The sequence below is a fragment of the Anabrus simplex genome, chromosome 2 (assembly GCF_040414725.1).
Source record: "Anabrus simplex isolate iqAnaSimp1 chromosome 2, ASM4041472v1, whole genome shotgun sequence".
NCBI lineage: Eukaryota > Metazoa > Arthropoda > Insecta > Orthoptera > Tettigoniidae > Anabrus > Anabrus simplex.
The window spans coordinates 194,274,739-194,290,149 of NC_090266.1; the positions used below are offsets into that span (position 1 = coordinate 194,274,739).

General features: G+C 35.3%; 1 protein-coding gene across 2 annotated transcripts in view; it reads right to left on the bottom strand.

The window, feature by feature from the left end:
- Positions 1-15,411, bottom strand: part of LOC136862737 (pyruvate dehydrogenase phosphatase regulatory subunit, mitochondrial) — a 372,304-nt gene that overhangs the window by 102,024 nt on the left and 254,869 nt on the right. For both annotated transcript variants that reach the window (XM_067138964.2, XM_067138965.2), the window contains exon 11: positions 3,688-3,895. In XM_067138964.2, the coding sequence (XP_066995065.1) occupies positions 3,688-3,895 (208 nt within the window). The remainder of the gene's footprint in view (positions 1-3,687; positions 3,896-15,411) is intronic.

Sequence of the window (15,411 nt, forward strand, 5' to 3'; positions counted from 1 at the left end):
AATTGTATATTATTGTATTCTAGAAAAATTTTCTTCTTCTCTTGTTAATTTAAAATTTAGTGCTTGACAATAATGTATTTTAGTGTACCATTTGCCACCGAGGTAGACACCTCATTTGCAAATAAAGAGATTTTGATTTCATTTTTCGATTTGATTATTACAGGGACAGATAAAGCTATTTTCTAGAAACATAGCCACCCATTCACTCACTCTTTTGTCAAGTCCAATAGCATTCATTTTTGCCAGCAGTCTCCTACGATCTACCCTATCAAATGCCTTAGACAGGTCAATCGCGATACAGTCCAATTGACCTCCTAGAAGTTGAGCTTCAGTAGAATAACCTTTCCTAAACCAAAACTGCCTTCTATCAAACCAGTTATTCATTTCACACATGTCTAATATAATCAGAAAGAATGCTTTCCCAAAGCTTACATGCAATGCATGTCAAAATGACTGGCCTGTAATTTTCAGCTTTATGTCTATCACCCTTTCCTTCATACATAGGGGCTACTATAGCAACTCTCCATTCATTTGGTATAGCTCCTTCATGCAAACAATAACCATATAAGTACAATCTTTACCTACTGCTAACTGAATACTTCTGCCTTTTGAAGATTTTCGCATACACACTCCCCTTGTTCATTAATGATTCCTGGAATATCCTTCTTGGAACCTGTTTCTGCCTTGAAGTACCCATACATACTCTTCCATTTTTCACCAACATTTGTATGACTGCCAATTATGCTTGCCATCATGTTATCCTTAGCTGACTTCTTTGCTAGATTCAATTTCCTAGTAAGTTCCTTCAACTTCTCCTTCCACAGCCATTTCTAACTTTATTTCTTTCCAACCGGCACCTCCTCCTTAGTCTCTTTACTTCTCTGTTACAATATAGTGGATCTATACCATTCCTTACCACCTTTAAAGGTACAAACCTATTTTCACATTCCTCAAAAATGCTTAAAACCCATCCCAGAGACTGTTTAAATTTTTATTTACCATTTTCCACCAACCATAGTTACTTTTTAAAAACACCCTCATGCCTGTTTCATCCGCCATATGGTACTGTCTAATAGTCCTAAATTTAATATCTTCCTTTCTTTCATATTTATTTTTAACTGCCATAAAAACAGCTTCCTTATCACAATACCATCTATTACTTCGGTTTCTCTACAGAGCTCATCTGGTTTTACCAGCACCACATCTAGAATATTCTTCCCTCTAGTTGGTTCCATCACTTTTTGAATCAGATGCCCTTCCCATATTAACTTATTTGCCATTTGTTCGTCATGCTTCCTGTCATTTGCATTACCTTCCCAACTGACATTTGGTAAATTGAGGTCACCCGCTACAATCACATTCATTTCCTTATCATTTCCCACACAGGTGATTATCTTTTCAAATAATTCTGAATCAGCATCTGCGCTACCCTTCCCGGCAGACCGGATATAAATTCACAACTATTGAACAAGACATAAGAATCATTACGGTGATATACAAAGGGGCTCTTTTGAATATTACAGAGGATGTTTTCATACATTTGGAACAGTATTTCAACACCAATTTCAATATAAATGAAATTTCAGAAAAACTAAATATATTATTTGACATTTTTATTCCAGTATATAACAAATACATATGAATAAAAATATCAAACCCCACAAAATTAGAGATACCCATATACCCCTCAAACAATCCCCCAGCCCATCTTATCCATCAGATCCACCTTAGTACAACATTCTCCTCACTTCCCTTTCCTTTTACCTTTCTCCTCACACACTCTCGTCAGTGGTGAGTTGACTTTTAGCCTGTGTATAATCAGCAATGATGGTGCTACCGGAGGTGATTCCCGTGAAACTACAGTACTCATTACTCATACATTCATCCAACATTGCTTCACAAGCCCCATTGAGTTGTTTCTTTGCTTTCCCTTTCAGATGCTATCTTCAACAACCCATATTGGCACAATTCACAAATTCATATACAGCTGCGAGTTTCTACAAAGGTAAACTAACCACACCTCATTTTCAAACTTCCAAAAATGATAGAAGATCACAAATCAAACACAGGCAATCAAACTCTACTGAAGTTCTCTTTACAAAGCAAAATACTGTTCTCTCAAAAAAAAAAAAAAAAAAAAAAAAAAAAAAAACTTGCCAATTTCCCCTCAATCATCTTATTACCCAATTTATGGATTTCAACAGACAGTACTCATGTGACATTCATGATTATATGAATGCTTAAATTCTCATAGATGAACTTTCCACAGACTCAACTAATTAAATGGGATGAATTTGACATTCATCAGAATACTATTGTATCCAATGTGAATGTCATTAGAAGTAATTTTAATTTAAAGAATTTAAACCTGTAGCGGCATCACCGATGCAAATTTTACTTTCTTAAGACACATCAAACATCACAACACAACTCATGAGCACATCACCCAATTTTTAATGTATAAGTTTTGTCATTGTTTTATGTATACATACAGAGTCTCATGCTTTGTCAATTTTTAGTTATAAACAACTGAGGATGAACATTCTATGACTGAGACTAGTCCCACAATGTGGTATATATAAATAGTCACATATAAATAAATATGTATTGATTAGGTGGAATCCTTATGTCCATCTATTGTAATTGTAAAGGTTGCCAGCAGGCAAGTTTTTGCAGAAAGGTATTATTGTCATCATGGAGAAAAGGATTTTTGATATGTTCATTAATTCCTTCACAACTGGGATACAAAGTGACACATTTATGTAAACAGTTAAGGTGTTTTTGCACAACTGCCTTGTGATAAGACTGCACAGCGAAACACACCTCAGTATAGTAACATAGTTACATCCCGCCAAAAATCAGCATAATTAAAAATTTGATAATAATAATACTGAACATCTGATTATCTTTTCATCAATAATAAGCTACCTTCTGCAGAGTTAACACATTATTACCCAATATACTGGCTTTTTTTTTTTTTTCTTTTTGCTAGCGGCTTTACGTCGCACCGACACAGACAGGTCTTATGGCGACGATGGGATAGGAAGGGCCTAGGAGTTGGAAGGAAGCGGCCGTGGCCTTAATTAAGGTACAGCTCCAGCATTTGCCTGGTGTGAAAATGGGAAACCACGGAAAACCATCTTCAGGGCTGCCGATAGTGGGATTCGAACCTACTATCTCCCGGATGCAAGCTCACAGCCGCGCGCCTCTACGCGCACGGCCAACTCGCCCGGTACTGGCTCGTTTTCACTGAAACACAATATTTACCTGTTATAGCAGTCAGGTTTGTTAGGATGATATCAAGGGGTTTCTGTGTAGATTCATTGCCAAAGAATTTCACAATTCGTGCAATTAAATTTTGCTCCCCACTATGTATTGTCATTGCTAGCTTTCCTTTTGTCACCATTACAATTACCCTATTCTGTGAAGGTAACTAACAGAACTACAGTCAACTATTTCTCACAATCACAACCCTTCCGACACTTTCTAAATTAATACATAAAGGGACAACAGCTAGCACAATTTTATCCACTTAGGAATTAACCGAGGCAAGGCGTAGCACGCATGTGCAGTAGCTCACCATAAACCACTTCTCCTCATAGCCCTGTCTTAAGCAACTTTTCATCACAAGGACATAGTAAAAACAACCATCAAGCTGTAATTAATAAGGAATTCTACTCATCTTACCTTGAAAGTAAAGAATGGAAAAGACTTGGGACTTAGCGGAGTATCAGTGAGTTCAGCAAGCAGCAATTTAGTAAAAGGCCCCATAATACAGATAGCTGTGTACATGGAAGTGATATCTGTCATAACAACAGACCCATCACTAGGCAAGTGTCTCTGAATCCAAGCCTTACATCGCGTTTGTTGAATTGTGGGAGCAATCATCATATAGCTAAGAAAAGAATAAAACATCGAAGTCATTCAACTTATTCAAGCAATTCTTCTCATTAAAGAGCATAGAAACAGTTTATAACACTGACAATCAATGGTCAATAATGGATCATAGATGTAGATAAATCACATTATTTTCCAATACTGGTAATGCGTTATATAAAGCTTCAATAAGGAAAGAATTTAAGTTCAACAGAATGAAATTTCACACAAAAGATATGGTCAGAATATATGCTGTTAAATGTGATGGAAAGGAAACAAGCAAGGTATGAACATACACCGAAGACCGTAAGCTGTAAGCTAGGCAGGAGGATAGGAACACATACAAAGGATAAACATAACGGGCAATCATCAGTGCCAAAGAATAAATAGATCATGTAGAATGTGAAAATTAATTTAAACAAAAATATTTTGATGTGTATATCATGTTTTTTAACATGTCACTGTAATGAGATTACATTTTTGTTTTAATAGAATCTACAAATAAGCAAAGAGTGAAGATGTCCAGTTTGTTCTTTCATATTTCTGTCCTGTTTCCCTTTCTGTCATTCACACTCCCCTCTAGCCTGTTGCTGTGCTTATTCCTTGGGTATGTTTCAATTTTCCTACCTAGCTTCATGCCTTTTGTGGTTCAGAACATTCTAAATATCTACTTCACGGCACATTTACATTCCTGGTCAAACAAGCAAAGTCAGTGGTTGTAAACCATACAAGAGGACAACAACAATTATTAATACTTTTCCAGACCATTTGTACATACGCACATATGTTTTCAAACATACCAATAGAAAATTATTAAATACAAAGAAATAAATTCAGATCTCAGGCTGATAATCTAGCTTGCTTATCATTTTAAGTGACTGTTGACAATGAGGTCATGACCATGGGACTTCCAGTTTATCACAGAATCTAAACCACAGGATGCTACTTTTATTTTAGAAATTCCACATGCATTCCCTGGGATTCGACTATGACACATGGCTATCATGTCCCTGGCTGATAGTCTACGTACAATCATATCACAGTACTCTACAACCAACATTAAAATAGAGAAACTTCACTCATCTCACTTCCCTGATCTCACTTTGTGTGTTTTTTGCTATCACGCAATTTTAACCTTCAGCATACCAGACAAGGATATATTGTTGTTGGTACTTGTGAGTAAAGTGCAAGCAATGATATATCATTGTTTAAACAGCGCCCCTTACTGTCTGTATTTAGCACGAATATGAACGGCAGATGGCAATCTATATATATATAAAATAACATGTCCTGACTGACTGACTGACTGACTGACTGACTGACTGACTGACTGACTGACTGACTGACTGACTGACTGACTGATTCATCATCGCTGAGCCAAAACTGCTGGACATAAAGGAATGAAATTTTGGGGATACTTTTATATTAGGATGTAGGTACTCACTAAGGAAGGATTTTTGGATATTCCATCGCTAAGGGGGGTGAAAAGGGGGGTGAATTTTTAAAATGAGGATATCTCAAAAACTTAAAAGTTTACAGACATAAAAATTGGTATTTGGAATTTCCTTTATAAATAAACACATTTTTTTTTGTTTTTGAAAAATCTCATTAGGGGGGATGTAAAAAGGGGGGAAAGGTGTTGAACACCTATTATGAGGAGACTTATATCTCAAAATCTGAGGATGTTACAGACATGAAAAATTGGTATTTGGAATCTCCTTTGAAAATAAAGAGACATGTATTTATGTGTTTTTGTATAATTCGATGAATAAGGGGTGAAGAGGAGTGACAAATGGGGTGAAATTAAAAGACAAAACTATATCTGCAAATTATCTCAGACACGTAACATATTACAGATTTGAAAACTGGTATTTGGAATTTCCTGTAAAATTAAAGAAACATAAATATTTCTTTTGGAAAATTCACTGAAGGGGAACTGAAAAAGGGGGTGAATTTTGAAAATTAGGCTATCCACAGTATATCTCGAAAACTTAACATGTTGCAGATGTAAAAATTGGTATTTGGAATCTCCTCTAAAAATAAGGAAACGTACCTTTTTTGTTTTTTGAAAATCCCATTAAGGGGGTGAAAAAAAGGGGGAAAGGTGTTGAACACCTTTAATGAGGAGACTTATATCTCAAAACTGAAGATGTTACAGACATGAAAATTTGTATTTGGAATCTCCTTTGAAAATAATGAAACATGTATTTTTGTGTTTTTGGATAATCCAATGAATAAGGGGTGAACAGGAATGACAAACGGGGTGAATTTTTAAAAAGACTATATCTGCAAATTATCTCAGACAAGTAACAAATTACAGATTTGAAAACTGGTATTTGGAATTTCCTGTAGCCTAAATGTAAAGGAACATAATTTTTTTTTTTTTTTTTTGGAAAATCCACTTAAGGGGAACTGAAAAACGGGGTGAAATTTTAAAGTTAGCATATCTACAGTATATCTAAAAAAACTTAACATGTTGCAGACGTGAAAATTGATATTCGGAATCTCCCTTAAAAATAAAGAAACATGCATTTTTTGGGTGGGGTGAAACCAACTGAACGGGCGGGGGTGGAGTGGAAAAAGAGTTTAATTATTTTCATGAGGATCCTTATATCTAGTTTTTGAGATATAAGGATCCTCATGTTACAGACATGAAAATTTGTATTTGGAATTTCCTTTCAAGGTAAAGGAAAACGTAATCTTTTGTCTTTGGAAAATCCACTTAAAGGGGTGAATTAATTGAAAAATTAGTTGGACTCTTTGTACAAGGATACTTATATCTCAAAACTAAAGATGTTAAAAAATGTGGAAATTAGTATTTGGAGCCTCCTTTAAAAATAAAGAAACACACATTTTTGGGGAGAAATCAACTCGGGGGCAGGGGTGGTGAAAAAGGAGTTTCATTCCTTTTTATGAGGATACATATATCTCAAAACTGAAGATATTACAGTCGTGATAATTGGCATTTGGAAGCTCCTTTATAAAGATAGAAACAAGTATATTTGGTTTTCGGAAAATTCATTTAAGGGGGGAGTGTGAAAGGAAGTGAAGAAATTTAATTCTTTTTATGGAGAAACTTATCTCAAAAACTTAATGTTACACAGTTGAAAATTTGTATTTGGAATCTCCTTTAAAAATAAAGAAACACAAATTTTTTGGAGGGGGAATCAACTTAACGGGCTGGGGTGAAAAAAAAGTTGGATTCTCTTTTATAAGGATAATTATATCTCAAAAACTGAAGACGTTAGTGGCATGAACAATTATAAAGCACTGATGGATCCACCCTTCAGGAGATTCATCGCTGTTCTCCTTCTTCGGCTTACGGGCTTCGTCCCGTGCTGTTCCATCCTACATGCGCGCCTCAGAAAGGTATAAAGTGCGGGGTCTGGGGCAGCTCAGGGACAGTCGTGAGCCGAGGGAGGAGACAGCAACAAGTCTTCGGAAAGTCCACTTAAGGGGGTGAATGAATTGAAAAATTAGTTGAATTCTTTGTATGAGGATACTTATATCTCAAAACTAAAGATGTTACAAATGTGGAAATTAGTATTTGAAGTCTCCCTTAAAAATAAAGAAAAACACATTTTTGGGGAGAAATCAACTTGGGGGCAGGGGTGGTGAAAAAGGAGTTTCATTCCTTTTTATGAGGATACATATATCTCAGAACTGAAGATGTTACAGTCGTGATAATTGGCATTTGGAAGCTCCTATATAAATATAGAAACAAGTATATTTGGTTTTCGGAAAATTCATTTAAGGGGGGAGTGTGAAAGGAAGTGAAGAAATTTAATTATTTTTAAGGAGAAACTCGTATCTCAAAAACTTAATGTTACACACTTGAAAATTTGCATTTGGAATCTCCTTTAAAAATAAAGAAACACAATTTTTTTTGGAGGGGGAATCAACTTAACGGGCTGGGGTGAAAAAAAGTTGAATTCTCTTTTATGAGTGTTACGGAGATATCCGTGGTAGGTAGAGGTGAAAGAAGGTGCGGGTGTGAATGGGTTTCAAGCTACGAATTTAACGTGCAATGTAAAATTAATTTAAAATTTAACTAGGTTATATTTTCTTTTCAAAAACAAGAGATAACAATCATAACAGGTACAGAGTAGCAAAAATGTAGGTACAATATTACTGGATTCGGGCTCAGTGCCCTTACTTCATAACTCTTGGGCCATCAGCCCCGCCTTACTCCAAAAAAATTTTAGCCAAGGGGCAGAAAGCCCCATTCATGCCCAGGAGCACTGGCTCCAAACATTACACATAAAGCCTGCACGAGGCATACAGAAACAAATTTCAAAGAGCGATCCGCTCTCAAAATTGTAAGCCTATCACAAGGCCACACCAAACTCTACCTTCAAGCTGTCCTCTAAGGACGTATTCACAGGGGTAAAATACCCAACCTACGGAGGTCTATTACATGAAAAGAAGGTTGATTACATGACCTCTAAAATAACAATTTGAGAGGAGGCGAACTTGCACTCCTAATACACTTTGTTTTTAAAACCTAATCTGGCTCTGGGCCACTAACGCGAGGGCTAATCCCATACTACAGAGGTGACTTAGAGAAGAACACTTTACATTACATAAACGAAGAATAGTTTGAGAAAATAAGTTCACCTCAAAACAAATGTGAGTGGGAGCTCGAGAGGGTAGCACTCTCTATCCCAATATGTAGCTTTACAAGAAAAAGATGAAAAGAGTAATTACATTTTAGGAAAAGGTTACATGATGGAAATGCTTCGAACCCGCCGCGAGTGTTAAACTGCTAACCTAGCAAGAAAAGAAGTTATTAATAGGCCATTACCTGGTGTTGAACGGCTGAAGAAGAAAGAGGCGCTTCCCGCCTCCTGCTATGTACTTAATACACTGAAAGATGGAACAGAAGTGGCCCGGAGACCCTAAAATCAGCAGTTTATATACTCTCGCGGAAGTTTCTAGGCGTTAGGGGAATGAAAACACCCGCCCACAATGTTTTTATTGGATAGGACCCCGCAATCGATTCAAGTTGGGGGAAGATACATCTGATTGGATAGAAATTAATTTAAGAAATTCGGGATTGGCTACATGCAAAACAAGGGGAAAGAGAGGGGTATACAGCCAACTTAAACAATAACAGAAAGAAATTTAGCAAAGAACAAACATTTGAAATAAAAATTTCTTCAACAAAATAGTTCTTTGACTCCGCACTAGGTTGCACTATTGTTGATCTTCAGTAGTGTCCTCTAGAAGAGAAAGTTCACACTTCTTACTTCAAGCTAAACAAAAACACATCAAAAGTGACACAGTTCAAAAACTCAAAATTTTCCACGTGGTGACATCTTCTGAGAAAGTAGAGAATTAATAGAATAGATAAAGTTCAACCTTCCTCCAGAAGAGGAGTTTCAACTGGCGCAACTTTTAAATAAACGGTGTAGAGGTGTACCGCCCGGTACAATGAGGATAATTATATCTCAAAAACTGAAGATGTTAGAGGCATGAACATTTGTATTTGGAATCTTCTTTCAAAGTAAGGAAACATGTTTCTTTTGTCTTCGGAAAGTCCACTTAAGGGGGGTGAATGAATTGAAAAATTAGTTGAATTCTTTGTATGAGGATACTTATATCTCAAAAACTAAAGATGTTAGACGTGAAAATTTGTATTTGGAATCTCCTTTAAAAATAATGAAACGTGTATTTTTTTGTTTCGAAAAATCCAATTAATGGGCTGAAAAGAATCGGAAAAGCGGGTGAATTTTTAAAATGAGTACTGGTATATTTACGTTATATGTCAAAACTTAACATGTTACAGAAAAGAAACTTGGTACTTGGAAAGTCCTTTAAAAATACAGGAACATGTACCTTTTTGTTTTCGAAGAAGGCACTTGACGGGGTGTGAAAAGAAGTGAAAAATAGTTGAATTCTTTTTTATGAGGATACTTATATCTTAAAAACTGAAGATGTTACAGACATGATAATTAAAGAAACATGTATTTTTGTTTTCGGAAAATACACTTAGATGTGGGTGGGGGTGGGGGAAGGACTGATCAAGGGGTTGAATTCTTTTTATGGGGATACTTATGTATATCTCAAAAACTGAAGATGTTACAGATGTGGGAATAGATATTTGGAATCTCCTTTAAAAATAAAGAAATATGTACCCTATTTATTCTATAGACTGTTTTTCACATGTACAGTTCTATGTCGCATGGATGTTTTAGCCCCGAAAGGTAATACCACTAACATGGTTTACAAAGAATTTCTGGGGTACATGAAACTCAATTTTTCAGTGAGTTTTCATACTTTAGTAAATTTAAGATAATATCTTTGTACAATGCCCAGGAACAATTACTGTACTTTGATCAAATGACAAAATCCATGTGAGCGAAGCGGCGGGTAATTGCTAGTTAAAAATAAAGAAAGATGTATTTATTATTTTAGGAATACCCATTTAAGGGGGAGATGGATGGAAAGAAGTGAAGTTGAATTCTTTTTATGAGGATACTTATATCTCAAAACCTGAAGATGTTACAGACGTGAAAACTGGTGTTTGGAATCTTCTTTAAAAATAAAGAGACATATTGAACCCGAATGGGTTGGATCATTGGCAAAAAATATTATAAATTAGAGAAAATTACAGGAGAATGGAGTGAAATTACAGTAGAGACCGGATGTGTTGAAATTCCATTGCCTGAGCTTGAAGCTGAAGTACACGTGTCGAGGTCATTGGATGGCACAATATAGAAGCTATGGAATCTTCCACTCATAAGGGGAAAGGAAGTGTGATCGAGTTACTTGGATTTAAGTTGGCAGCCCTTCTGTGCAACAAATCAGCATACAGTATGTTCGAGGAGAAGGGGAAAAGAAATATGGCCGCCAGTGTAAAAGCCCTCCAATAATGGATAAAATTTCGCCAAGGACAACGTAGAATTAATTTTAGGCTTCCAGTTAAACGAGAATTTAAGACGATGTTCTCCATATAAACTATTGTGACCAATAAAGGTGGTTATACGTAAGAGGATATTGCACCACTGATGAGGGGAATTCCCTGTGTGTCGGCGTGCCAGAAGAAAGCCACGCACTGCTGTGGAGAAGCACTCTGCTGTGCGATTCGGAACGGGATAGAAGGATGGTGCATGGCACTTGTCACTTGTAGAAATTTTGAGCATTTTCTTAGCCTGATAATTGTAATAGCCTCAAAGCATAACTGAATCCGACGCATCTTACTTTCACGTATATAATGGGAGTGAAGGAATAGTACCAGAATATTAACTGTAACGAGGTAACGAGGTAACGAGGTCCGGAGTGATTTCGAGCATTGGGATGCTTTGCCGTGTCGTGAGTCGTGTATCGCAGAATATTGCAGAGACTGAGTGGTTTTTGTTTTTCTTTGTGATTGTATCAATAATAGTGAAAAGTGTATTTATAAGTAACCCACGTATATGTTGTTTGTGATTTTAGTGTGATAATAATAGTGAAGCAGTGTAAATAAAAATGCCAGCAGATATGATGAACATGGATACCCAGGAAGGCATTAGTGCAAATGTTAAAGTCACCAGTATGATGCACTAAAACTCCACCACGGGCCTACCTGAGATTCCAGATAATGTGTAGCTGAACGGGATGCCACCGAAACTGATAAGTACCACCTGATTCATTATATATCACGTATGCACGTTCAATTGTTAACCACCTGATTCATTATATATCATGTATGCACGTTCAATTGTTAACTTGTAAATAATTTTTCTTTTCCTTGCATGAAAGTTCATTTTTATATTTCTTTTTCTGCTGTAGCAAAGGGTAGCTAGTTGTAGGGAATAATATATGATATACTGATGCCTGGAGGGAAGAAAATTTGTTTAGAATAAGATTCGTGTGTGAATATGATCTTTTTCAATACCTTGATTACGTGTGTGGAAATATGATTTGCATAGTGCGTGATCTTCAGATGTGATATCCGTGTGTGTGTAAATACTTAAGATAGACGGCATTCAGTATGGGTTAATAATCCTAGGAATAGGGAAATAGTTATGGCATGTGCATGATAGTATGTTAAGATCATCAAGAAAAATCATTGGTGTTGTGAAGAGTCGAACCTGGGCCACTGGCGCACATTACAGTGAGATTTTAGGGTCCATTTTTATCAGTCAGTAACCTGTATATTTTGACCATTAGACGGAATGTGCTGTCAGGAAATAATAATCTGTCGTATAATTCAAGTGAGGTTTAGGAAGATAGTTTCAAAGTTAGGCCTTTAAGAGACACATACCAGTCGTGGGAAACGAACCAATGATACTGTGAAGTGTAATATGAAATATATAGAGCCGGCAAATTGATAAGTGTTTCCTGAGATGATGTGAAATCCAGGAGAAATGTACGAATTAAATAATGAGATATGTAGGAAGTGTAAGGTACATTGAAAAGCGCAAAATGCTTCAGAATGATTGTTGTTGTTAGCCCGGGAGGCCAAGTGATTAGTAAGATAATTTAAAAGAGATATGGATTTAATTAGAACGGAGAGATCATTTAGTGTCCACATAAGCTTTGCCGTGTCATTGGAGATAGCAGATGTGAGTTACGTTCGGAGATAACAGTATCATTCGCTGGCTGGTTGTGTGTATTTGAGGAATCCACTGCTTTGATTAAGGTCTTATAAAATGAGAATACTAATGTCATTTGTTATACAATTCCACTTGAGAGATTTTAGGAACAGCACATTGATATTTAAAATACTACTTACACTTCGTGACTGCCCACATTGTGTCGTACGAAAGGATAGGTCACTGTAATGTTGTGATGCTGAATACCTGGAATTCGATGCCCGGCCAGGTCAATGGATATGGTGTTTCTGTCATGATGTATTTGACTGTTGTTGTGTGTTGTACATATGATGTGCAATTTATCATGAACTTGTCAATGCAAATTCTGGTTTTGCAGTGGCAAATTTCTGTTCGATTGTGTGAATTCATTTCACTTGTGGTTGATATTTTGCGACAATATTGGTTACGCCCTATTGTCATAGAGTCAGTGTAGATTATGATTGTGATTTTTCATTTAGCATAGGTCCTTTGCTACAGAAGTTAATGGTTAACTTTGTATTATTTGAACAGCTGAGTGTGTGTACGTGAGATATTTTCTTTTTAATAATGAATCAGAGTAGTAACTTAATTAAATCCGGGTCGGGTGTACTTGTCGGTTCGGTCGCGTTTTTCCCGTGTTGTATATAAATAGAGTAGGAAGTAAAGCAATGTAAGAATGAATTAATGAAATGTTGCGGACTCAATAATTAAATGAGGTAGCAAAATTAAATGATTGAATAATTCTTGATGGTCACTAATGATTTAACGATTGTAACTTTGTACGGGTGAAGTTCATAAATTCAGTAATGTGCTGGGATTTTTAATTTACAAACAGCTTCACGATTACATGATATAGTATTTTAATAATTCTAAATAATCGTATAATTATAATATGATTTTCATAATTTAATAATTAAATGATTTTGGGAGTGCGAAAAGTTGAACTCAGGAATGGATGAATGCACTGAGAATGTTTTTTTTTTTTTTTTTTTTTTTTTAATTTCAAAAGGTCACTTAGACAAACAAGTGATGGTCAACTACATTAATATTAATATTTTGAAATATGGTGTTTACCAAATATAATGGAGATCAAATAATGAATTTAAGGAAAGAGTTAGTGGAGTAAAGCAATCTTGGTAAATGACGAGGAGATGTAATATGAGTTAAATTCAGTAATGTGTTGGATGAATTTTAAATCAGCTGATAAGATTGATGGTTTAGGGTCATAGTTGACAAAGTTGAAATGTTGAGGTTGGTAACTGGATTGATGAATTTCTCAAAAGGTGATGATTTGTGTAATGACCTAATGTAGATTAATTTGTAAAATTTGAACAAAAGAATTTCATATGAGTTGACGAAGGTATGACGTATCCATGTACAGTCCGAACATTGTTTATATTGATGTAGGGATGTTTACTTTGCCAGAGTTTACATGTTTTTTTTTTTTACTTAATAAATTTATGTTCTCCTAAAAGGTTCTCATTCAGATCTTTTTATTTAATTTTATCTTCTCTCTTATCCTTCCCACTTAGTAATTTAAGGTTAGTTTATAATATTCGAAGATGTCTCTGTGGGTAGTACCCAATCAGCGACCCTGTGATAGTCTTATGCCGGTGCCACATTTCAAAGGCTGGAAGGGTAGAGGGTTGAATATATTTCTTTATTTTCAGAAAATCCACTTAGGTGAGCAAAGCCGCAGGTAACTGCTAGTATCTTATATTTTGTTTCAATAACAGTAAAGAATGTAGTTTATAATTTTATCACTAAGCACCTTTTTTTCCCCATTTATTTACGCACATTGGATTTCTAACTTTCATGCGTTTCTCTGGTCATGTGATGACTGGCAGTCATGTTATGAACTACCAAACAGACACTTTTAAAATTTTCTGTGTTTATTCACTTGTATGGCTACATTGCAGAGGGATTACCACATTTTATCTGCAATTTTAATTTTGCATTGTTTTTATTGCTATTTTTGAAATCTGATTTTTTGTTTCCAGAGTGTTCAGAAAATAGTTTTTAAAATAAATTTTGAAAATGAACGGTATTGTAATCATTGTCAGTAGTGAGTCTTGTACATACCATCCTCAATATTTCCTGCAAGTTCAATGTCAAAATATTCAAAATTGTAAATTATGTGGTGTTTTACATCTTATGAATTTCACAGTTGATTCTGTATTGAAATTAACAATATGCAAAAATTAATTCTTAAAAAGAATTTATTATAATGGTTACACCTATTCAATACTTAAAATTGACCTTTAACAATTAAAAAGTCATACCTAAAAGTAGAAACTGTTTCAGCCTTCTTGTGGCCATCCTCAGCTAGATTCTATTAAACATTATGAGCAACAGATTTAGGCAAACACTAGGTTGCACTCAGTCAGTCAGTCAGTCAGTCACAGTGTCAACATTGGGAGCTGGTTGACAGAATGTGAGCCTATGTTTTTTATATTCATTTGCCCAATTATATGTACTTATTTCATTCTTTCCTCTTCCGTTTTTCCTTTTTTCATTTTTCTACACGAACCCATTCATTCAATCCCAACATTTCAAACACCAGGTTCCATACAGAGATTTATAAGAACATAAGACATCAGAGACTGCAACTTCAACTGTCTGTCATCTCAGATTTTCTTTATTAGAAGTGTTCATCTCTACAATAGAATTTCTGATTAATTTAATTCATACAAAAACTTTTCTAAACAAGTAAACAACCACAACACCTTTCTTATAGAAAAATGTGCCCATTTATTTTAATTTGCATTAACATGTTTTAATCCTGTATAGCCTAGGATCTGTGCATCGTACGTGTTTAACCAATGGATTTTTGGCAACATTTTTATCATCCAAGAACATTTTTTAAGTTAAGCAAGCAACAATGACACATTTTTATAGAATAATGAGCCCAATTTTTTAATTTGCACAAACATATTTTGATGTGTATACAGTATCATGTTTTTTAACATGTCACTGT